Source organism: Carassius auratus, chromosome 34 (assembly GCF_003368295.1).
Source record: "Carassius auratus strain Wakin chromosome 34, ASM336829v1, whole genome shotgun sequence".
Lineage (NCBI taxonomy): Eukaryota > Metazoa > Chordata > Actinopteri > Cypriniformes > Cyprinidae > Carassius > Carassius auratus.
Genome location: NC_039276.1, coordinates 7,347,150 through 7,356,957, shown reverse-complemented (window position 1 = coordinate 7,356,957; position 9,808 = coordinate 7,347,150). Strand labels below are relative to the sequence as shown.

The following is a 9,808-nucleotide window of genomic DNA, read 5'->3' as shown; positions in this document are numbered from 1 at the left end:
TTTCTGAGGCAGAAAAAGGTTTTGAATACAAAACAGAAATGCTGGTGTAAAAAAAAAAAAAGGCAATAGACACATTATGCATATACATTTTATATAGGGATTATTGTACAGCTGTGAAGCCAGTTCACACTAGGAACAGGGAAGCAAACCTTTGTTTGCTTCATCTCCAGTAATGGAAAAGCATAACAGGTTGCCATATGTTCATGTTGACATTTGCACAGAAAGTATTTATCTCCATCAGTTCTTTTTCCAGTGTGCAATCTGGTATGAATTTTCCCTGTCCTTCAAAGTAGTTCTGTAGAATTCGGGGGTGAACCTCAGATTGCTTAAAAAATGGAGCATAAATGCAGGCTCTTTAGAAATTCTACAAGTCAATGTCATGCTTTTCTATTTATCTGAGACCCAAGATCACTGACGTAAAAAGTTTTAAAAGTTCCTTCTAAAAGTGTTCTTTTAATTAGGATAAGCTAATTGATTATAATCAATAATTTTGGAAAGAACAGGAACTTCCTCAACTTCTGACGCAGGACATTGATAATCCCTGATAAAAAGCCTTCATGTAGTTGTCATTTTATTAAAGTAATCAGGTCAGTGGTTAAAAAAGGGTCAGTGCAAAACAACTCGTCAGGAGCTAAAGGAATGCTAGGCTCAAATCACATTTTTAAGTTATTAGAAATGTAGTTAGAAGGAATACAACCCAGTGTGTGAGCAATGAAATGAAACTGATCTTTTTTGTGTGTCTAAAAACAGCAGTTGTATTGCTGGTGTATATTGTCTGCAGTTCTGTGGTTAATCAAACTGAGTTTATGGGAAGATCACGTGGATTTCATGAGTGAGTTAGAAAGGGCAATGGAAAATTTTAAATCAGTCAATTTTGTGTGGTAAACATTTTTAGGAAAACATTTTAGTTAATAATAGTGCTCTTTGCAGCTTTCTGCCACATACCCTGAACTTCTCTCCACCTGCATAAGCTTTTTTTTCTTCTTTATGGCACGAAGCAGCCTTTTCATCCTCGACTACATCCTTTACAACATTATACAAGTAAACGAGGAAATGTAAGAACCGAAACCTTCTTTTCTCCATCGGTTTAGATTAGCGTTTAAAGAAAAACGGAGACCAGCTCCACATAATGAATCAATATGGATTACAAGAAATCGCCTGATTTTTCCAGGTAGGTCACATTTGACTGAGCTGCCTAGAGGAAACGGAGATCTGCGTGTCAGATGTAAAATGCGGATGGATGCCAATGCTGTGGTCCGTGCAGGGAGGAAGGGAGGGAAGGGATGGGCTTTGGTCCTCTGTAGATGGCAGTATGGGTGCGTGGGTGCAGATGGAGTTCTCCAGCTCTTCCTGTGCCAGAGTATTAAAGCGTTCCACCACGCAGTGTGCTGTCAGACGAGCCTCTGGGTCGTGATCCCAGCACTCTGTTATAGTCGCACACACAAGCTGCATGCCCTAAAAGACCAGGAAAATGTTTAAAACTATGAGCAGAAATGCCAGTAATACCTTCTAAGAAGCTTGTGAATATAATTTCAGTATGCCAGTGTGAATATCTATTTATCTAAATATATATATATATATATATATATATATATATATATATATATATATGTGTGTGTGTGTGTGTGTGTGTGTGTGTGTGTGTGTGCGCGCTCATGTTAATTGTTTATTTGCCTATATAAACGTATACACACAGTATATATTACACATTTAAGAAATAAAAAATATTTTGTGTATTTACAAGACTACCTATTAAATATTATAGTGTGTATATATACAGTACAGACCAAAAGTTTAGACACATCTTCTCATTCAAAGAGTTTTCTTTATTTTCATGACTATGAAAATTGTAGAGTCACACTGAAGGCATCAAGGGCTATTTGAGCAAGAAGGAGAGTGATGGGGTGCTGCACCAGATGACCTGGCCTCCACAGTCACCGGACCTGAACCCAATCCAGATGGTTTAGGGGTGAGCTGGACCGCAGACAGAAGGCAAAAGGGCGAACAAGTGCTAAGCATCTCACGGGGAACTCCTTCAAGACTGTTGGAAGATCATTTCAGGTGACTACCTCTTGAAGCTCATCAAGAGAATGCCAAAAGTGTGCAAAGCAGTAATCAAAGTAAAAGGTGGCTACTTTGAAGAACCTAGAATATGATAAATTTTCAGTTGTTTCACACTTTTTTGTTATGTATATAATTCCATATATAATTCCACATGTGTTAATTCATAGTTTTGATGCCTTCAGTGTGAATCTACAATTGTCATAGTCATGAAAATAAAGAGAACTCTTTGAATGAGAAGGTGTGTCCAAACTTTTGGTCTGTACTATATATATATATGTTTCTGTGTTTTATGACTATAGTTGTACCCACTGGATGTGCTGTCCAGCTCACTGGAATATCTGGTCGTCCTCTGTCTCTTAACACCAGGTCTCTCATGCTGTCTATACAAGGTTTTTCACACACCTTTGAGCCAAATGGGGGTTCATAACTCTTTACCTCTGTAAAAAAACAAATATAGTTTCAATATTACAGTAAGTTTTTACAGAAAGTGTCTTTTAGGCAAATATCCATCAAAATCTTTACTTGCCTCCTATGATGTCACACCTAGAGACCATTTCCCACAGAACCAGGGCCATGGAGTAGATATCAATCTGTTTAAAGGACTCTAAATCCTCTAAATTCACCCTGGACTCCAGAACTTCAGGGGCCATGTAGCGTGCTGTCCCTACCTACAAAACACAGACCTTTGCAACTTTAGGGATCCGATCTATGGACAAATAGCTTGTAACACTCCAAAGAGAAAGGAAAACTTGAAGTTGCATCATATGACCCCTTTAAATCAGACTTCACCAAATTGAATTACCTGTGGTTTCATGGGATAACATCTGTGACCTTCAATCTCAAATCAATCTGAGAGCTTGTGTTATGCTTATAAAGCTTGAAGAAATTAACACTATGCCCAGAGCAGTTCTGCCCACTCAGATGAAACATTTAGAAAAGATTCAGTTTAGAATGGTTGGGTTTTTGTGTGTACAACAGATGCAACATTTGACGTCTATGGCTCTGTTTCAAAACCTAAAGCGCTGCCTACTCAGGCATCATATGCCAAGTACATTCCTCATTTTGAATCTGTTTCTCAGGCACTATTAATATCGCTTGTAGTTGCTAAAGTGGTATAAATCATCCCAAAAAGCAGATAAAGCAAAGAAATATGCATCATAACTATATACCACTGTTAAAAAATGTTCAAGATTTTTTTTTAATTAACACTTTTATTTAGCAATAAAGTGACAATAAAGACATTGAAAGGTTCTAATATAATAATAATATAATAATAATATTGAACTAAATTCAACAGTTTTTTTATTTATTTTTTTACTGTATTTAAATCTAACTGATGCAGTCTTGGTTGGACATAAGAAATTTCTTTCTGAAACTTAAAAAAATCTAACCAACCCCAAACTTTTGAACAGTAGTGTACTTATTTTTATTTAGAGCTTAAATGTATTGATAAAAATTAAGTGCAATTAAAACTGCACTATTTTACCCAATATTTTTGTGTGCTGTACATACCTATGCATATCTGTGTATTTTGTCATAGTTCTAGCAAGCGAAAAACTACATGGAGTGTTACAAAAAGGAGGTTCAATTTCATCTATATTCTGCCTTATAAGGCAATTACATATAGGCAGCAGACACCAAGGCAGCTCAATAGGTTTGGAAACAAAGCCAATATTTTGCCCCTCTTTCCCACCTGTCCACTGTTGGCAAAGTCATCTACGGTGAGCGAGAGGTCGAGTTGTAGAGCCAGTCCGAAATCACAGAGCGCACACTCGCTGTGGCTCTTCAATACAATGTTGCTGCTCTTCAGATCTCTATGGGCGATGGGCACTTTTGGTGTGCCGCAGGGTGTCGTGTCACTGTGCAGGTGTGCCAGACCTCTCGCCACAGACCCTGCCAGGGAACACAGCTCAGTCCATGTGAGGATACGACCAGTCAGAAAGTCCTGAAGGTTGCCCATGTTATAATAAGCCATGATGAGCCAGTACTGCCTCTGGGGGGCGGCAGCAGTACCGCCTCGCTCCTCAGCAGTCAGGAACTGCACTATATTCTCATGTTTTAAGTTAGCATCAGAGAATATGGCTCTTTCGTTACACCATGAGGGATACTCCACTGCCGGGAAGATCTTCACAGCCACCGTTTCATACTGCCCACCCTCATTATGACTGAGCCGTGCCCGCCACACCTCCGCGAAGCGCCCTTTACCCACCAGCGCCTCCAGCTGGATGGGCAGCTGCTCTGTGTTGTGGTTTAGGTTATTGGCACAAGTCGATGAGATTTCTGAATTGACGTCATCACTGAGGGATGGCAGCTTGCCGCGGTAATTGCTACCATTTACTTGGCCCTCGGCTGGATCTAGAGACTGGTAGTGCGTGCGCCGTGGCCCCCAGTCTTTGGGTTTCTTGCCAAGCTGACGAGTGCGGTACAGGTAAAAAGCCATGGTAGCAACGACAGCTACCAGGAGGGGCGGAACCAGGCTTATGACTACTACTGGAATGACGTCTTTAGACTTCAGCTTTGAGAATCCTGGGAAACAAAGGGGATTGATTTATATTAGCACACATGGGCTATGTTCCAGACATCAGAGAAATACTGTGGTACATAGGCATCTGCCTTACAAGGTAGCATCCTAACTGAAATGCATGTTCATAAGAGGTTGATTTGGATGGTATTCACAGGTAGCAATAAAGAGTGTTTCAGGACTGACTCAAAAACAACTTCAGTAGAGTTTGATTAACATTTTTTCTAAACTAACAATGCAATGTTCTAATGAACGAAATAGCTACGTAACATAAAAATACTATGTTAAAATGTTTGTAAAATGTAATTTAGTATTTATTGATACTTTTCTGTACAGATTTTTTTTTCACTTATAATGTGTTGATGGTGGACAAAATTTTAAATATATATAAAAAAAATGACATTTAATACGGTATTTTACGAGGCAGCATAATCATAATAATGCAGCTTTAATTCTTTAAAATGCTGCCATACACTAAGAAGCTCATTAGGTTCTGGAACAGAGTCATGGTTTTGTATTGCAAAGCTAAATGTTTTGGGCAAAAATGTTGGCAGTGTTGAAATGTTCAAATGACACACCATTGACTCCTTTGTCGAAGATGAGTCTGTCGTTGCACTCTTGTTCTCCGATACAGCCGCAGATGAAGAGCAGGCCATCTTCAGAGTGCTGAGGTGTCATCAAACACTCTTTGGAGGAGTAGTTTGCCAGCATTATGTTCTCCAGCATATCCTGAGGGTTATAACACAGTGTCCGCACACTCACGCTCACATTGTCCTTCTTCCTGTGAGGAACGAAAATGAAAACAACAAAAAAGTGACCGGATACTTCAGACAGATAAACACAGGCTCAAGAAAAGTCTCTTTTTATGTCCCTCTAATGAAATGTAGAATACAATTAAACCCAGAATCCCTGCTCAGAGGTGCACTTTGTTCTTTATGCCAGAGTCTAAAATCTCTTGAGGGTTATAAACGTGTTTGCTGTTTATCCAGCATTAAGGGAGTCTATTTGTTTGACCCCTCAGAGAAGATCCCAGCTTGCCTCTACTGCAGTCACTCAAAGTTCACCTCGACTGGCTTCTCCAAGAAGCTGTTCATAGACTCAGCAGGATGGAACTGGCTTACAAGAACATCTTTTAAAAAGCGACGCATCTTACACCACAGATGCCAAGTCCATATTCAATGCAACTGTATTGAAACATACTGCCAATTTAAAGGCAAACTTTAGAACATATTGAATTCAGATAATGGTACTCACATGTTAATGAACACTGAAATATTCTTGACAGAGTTTTCTGTACTGTAGGCTATGCTGCCTCTATTATTAAAGTTATCCGAAGTTCTGCTGAGCTTTGTAGCTATTTAAGTGTGTAAGAACAGGGAATACTTGTGTATTCCACACTATCTAACTCAATTTTTAATGCATGTCATGTATTTATGATTCAAATTTAGCTATTGACTTACCATATCGCCACACACACTTCTTCAGCCAGAGTACAGTAAGAGGTCAGACTGCAGTTGCTCATGCAGACGTTGTCTTCACATACAGGACTTGAGTGGTCACACCACTTACAGAGGTTGGTCTTTATGAGGGTGAAGCTCTGAGCCTGCAACACTGCAATAAGGACAGCTGACAAGATTTCATAGTTTACACAGTATAAAAATACTAGGCAGCATTTAGTACATTTTTCTTATAGTGTACAGTAGGTATAGCTGACAAATAATGTTGATAATGATATATAACATGATAAATATGTACAGAATATTTTGTATCTTTATTTACAAAAATTTTTTTTTTTTGGTATGCAGAATGTTATATATAAAATAAATATTATTAATTGCAGTTTCTCATTTAATAAAATTTAATTAATAAAAGGTAGTGAAAAATGCATAACTGGAAGAAAGTTGCAGTTGACTATAAATAAATTAATAATAATACTAATAATATTAATAATAATAATAATAAATTAGGCCTAATCTCAAAAGAAATTTGTAAAAAAAAAGGGTATATGATGGCCCTGGGAAATGCATTGCCTAAAGGCACAAATAACTAAGCAGTGCAGTAAAAGCAGTCAAAATGGTCTAATGATGAAACAAATCGTAATGCAAAGTTATAAGAATGAAAGCTGTAATGACAGCTGCAATCAAGGCAGTATTAAAGAACAAATCTTTGACCATCTGGAGTTCATAAATCTCTAATTGGATTTGGATGAGTGTAGTATATGGCCTGGTGTGTGTATGTGTGTGCTGGGGTGTATTTGGTTTGTTGCACACATCACTGAAAGCATGTGTATGATGAGAGTGTCAAGAGTTCCTGTGGTTAAGTGGGATAAGCCTGAATTCCTTCCCACGCACACTGTCTCCTCTGTCCTGACACTACCACATCATGACAATATGAATTGTTTATTAAAAGCAGACGAGGGCTGGGAACAGCGGTCTTACAGTAAACAGTATTAAAGGAAAGAGCAGGGACTAAGACTTCCAGATGTCCGCTGATGCCAACCATCAAAATATACAACAGAGAGCGAGAGAGGGGTGGGGGTTGGGGGGGTTTGTCATGAAGGGTGATAGAGACAAAAGAGCAAGACAAAAAAGCTGAAGAAGAAGAAGAAAAAAACCCTTAAGGCTAAGCACAAAAGCCCCCGTTCTATAAACTTTAAAGGAATTAAACTCTCAGCAACTGCTCCAGAAATAAATTGAAGCCAGGAGCGCTCACACGGGCCAAGTTTGAGGCACAACCCCTCAGTGCTTATGGGAAAACCAATGGCTTCAAGCTTACAAGAGATGCTGGCCTGCAATTATTTGGTTAAGTTTCCCCTCTTGTTCTCTGTTTGCAATTCATAAGTATGATGCTAAAAATCTTATGCCAGGTATAAATGATTATATTTGGGATGTTTTGTAGTACCACCCTCAGGGGTCTTATTAAAACACTAAATAGTAAAACATACATATAACTACATATACTGTACATATAAGCAGTATTTTAAGCAGTTTTGTATAAAAAAGTAGATTACAACATTATTTTAATAATAATACAATACATAATGAACCAAAAAGTATATAATTGCATAAGTAACAATATATTTAACATATTTAGCAAATATTTATGTATATATTAAGCACTTTTAAATTATTGAATAAAAATTGTTTTAAATGACAGAACAGTAGATCTGCTATTCAAAATGCTAAAATAACTGACTTAAAAATTCTCTAAATCAACTAATACACATACACATAAATGTATTTCCTCTTCCATACATGCCATAAAGCATTTTCAGGGGCCCCAGTATGCAGTAATCAAACTATCCCACTGGGTGGCAGATTTCCAAGTTTTTCAATTCCCTTTAAACTCAGCTTGATCCCTGAAAGCATTTCCTGATATTAAATGAATAACAGTACAGTGAACGCAGCGCTGGCATAACTGTCGCATTCATGACAAACAGATGTCTTCAGAAGTTGTATTTTTAGTGTTGACTGTGGCTCTCACACACACACCATGAGTGGCGTTTCAATGTTAAAGAGGGTGAAGGGCCTGTCCCCATCACAAGACACAATCTCTCTTCATTGCCAGAGAAATGTCCTGTTATCTCATACCAAATAATGAGAATAAACCATTTATCAACATTGAAAACAAGATGCCTCTCCTCCACGGGTACCATGCAAACCCATGCCCACTTAGAACAACTTCTTGGACTCAAGGCAAACAAAGGAGAAAAGGAGTGTCTGTATCCACTGAGAGGTCACTGGGGTTGGGTTAGGCCCTGTCAGCATCACACCCTCTGTTTAAGTCATTACAATATTACCATTGTGGCCAATCATGATGACAAAGCAGAGAGATGCATCAAAGTATCCTAAATGGATGTCTTTGTATTTTTATATACACTGACTCTGGTCTCCATATTTACATGCTTTTTCTTAGAGGTTGTTTCAAGCAACAGATGGGACATGATCAGTGAGACTGAGAGGTGATGGTTTTCTTCTCTCCACCCACGTGGTAATATTTCATAATTGTTGTTGTAAGTGGAGCTACTCTATACACACCCAGACGGTTTAAGGAGGCCCCTGCTGCATGTGCAAAGATCATTTGGATTCTTAAGATTTGCTTTCCTTGTTGGAACTTTCCTAGCATCGTATTGTTTTCATGCAGTCACGGTGCGTGGCATCTTTTATGCCCATTAAGTTTTTAATCAAGATAGTATTTCTTGGTGTATACAGTTTCACAACACAGTCGTGTATGAGGATCTCTTTTAGTATACTTTTCCATCTTACTTTTAAGTACTGTTCTGAAAATACAAAGGTTTTTACTGATGTAAAACATATATTGAATATATGGTGGATATACAGTTATATATTATAGTGATGTACAGTACTTTAGTTTTTAAAAATATTTTTACAGTACAGATATGGTCATAATTAGAAATTTTAATTCAAGTAGTGCTCATAACAGGGATTAGGGTATTAATATTTAATATTAACTGGGTTTCGCAGTGATCCCTCGCTGGGATCCCTTTGAACTTGCATTTGCAGCATCTCAGAAAACCAAAAGAATTGTTCTTCATGCATTGCCATAATTTGTCAACATAAGCATCTGATTTAAAACAAACTGTTTAACCAAGATGTTTAACTCAGGTTGTTGCAATCCATAACTAGGTAGAGTAAATATATTAGATATTTATTTTAATTGTCAAAAGAGCTCTGATACGTGGATCCTCCAGACAATGAAAGCATCGAGAGAATGAAGATCTACTCACGACAGAAACACAGAAGAACTGATGTGTGAGCCCACAAACTGCAGCCTCCGCGCCCCATAATATCTCACAATCCCAAAATCCCAATCCGTGCCGTTATTTTCTTTATCTGCTCGTGTCGAAGTCACAGATAAACTCATCTGTAAGAGAGTTCAGGACTGTGTTTGTGTGAGGGACTGAGTTCCGTGTAGGCGGATCCAGATGTTTTTAATCCAGATGTGAGAGAGTGGATCCGCCCAGGAACTCACATTTATCAATGCACGATTCACAATGAATACAGAAGGAACAATGAACTACAGTCCAGCTTGAAGTGAAAGTACAAATCTTTGTGCAGTCTATCAGCAATTTTGGTCTGTATTTTCTCTTTCTTTGTTTCTTTCTTTGTTTCTTTCTTTCTTTCTTTCTTTCTTTCTTTCTTTCTTTCTTTCAATAATTATGAAAGCATAATAATAGGCTAATAATAATAACAACAGGACTAA

General features: G+C 37.9%; 1 protein-coding gene across 2 annotated transcripts; it reads right to left on the bottom strand.

The window, feature by feature from the left end:
* Positions 1-74: 74 nt before the first annotated feature.
* Positions 75-9,534, bottom strand: LOC113053042 (TGF-beta receptor type-2-like). 2 transcript variants are annotated; one of them, XM_026217657.1, is made up of 7 exons: positions 9,333-9,534; positions 6,046-6,211; positions 5,164-5,366; positions 3,758-4,590; positions 2,591-2,732; positions 2,374-2,501; positions 75-1,455 (listed from the first exon to the last, which is right to left on the bottom strand). In XM_026217657.1, the coding sequence occupies exons 1-7, from the start codon at positions 9,388-9,390 to the stop codon at positions 1,177-1,179; spliced, it is 1,809 nt and encodes a 602-aa protein (XP_026073442.1). In that variant the 5' UTR covers positions 9,391-9,534; the 3' UTR covers positions 75-1,176. The 2 variants fall into 2 exon arrangements, with proteins under 2 accessions (XP_026073442.1, XP_026073443.1); XM_026217658.1 differs by having other exon boundaries at positions 6,046-6,196.
* Between the last annotated feature and the right edge of the window lie 274 nt (positions 9,535-9,808).

Excerpts from the sequence above, each read along its gene's own strand:
- LOC113053042 (XM_026217657.1), bottom strand. The coding sequence starts at position 9,390 with ATGGGGCGCGGAGGCTGCAGTTTGTGGGCTCACACATCAGTTCTTCTG. Across the intron at positions 5,367-6,045 it reads GAAGTGTGTGTGGCGATATG|GAAGAAGGACAATGTGAGCG; the intron begins GTAAGTCAATAG and ends CGTTCCTCACAG. Across the intron at positions 2,733-3,757 it reads ACTTTGCCAACAGTGGACAG|GTAGGGACAGCACGCTACAT; the intron begins GTGGGAAAGAGG and ends TGTGTTTTGTAG.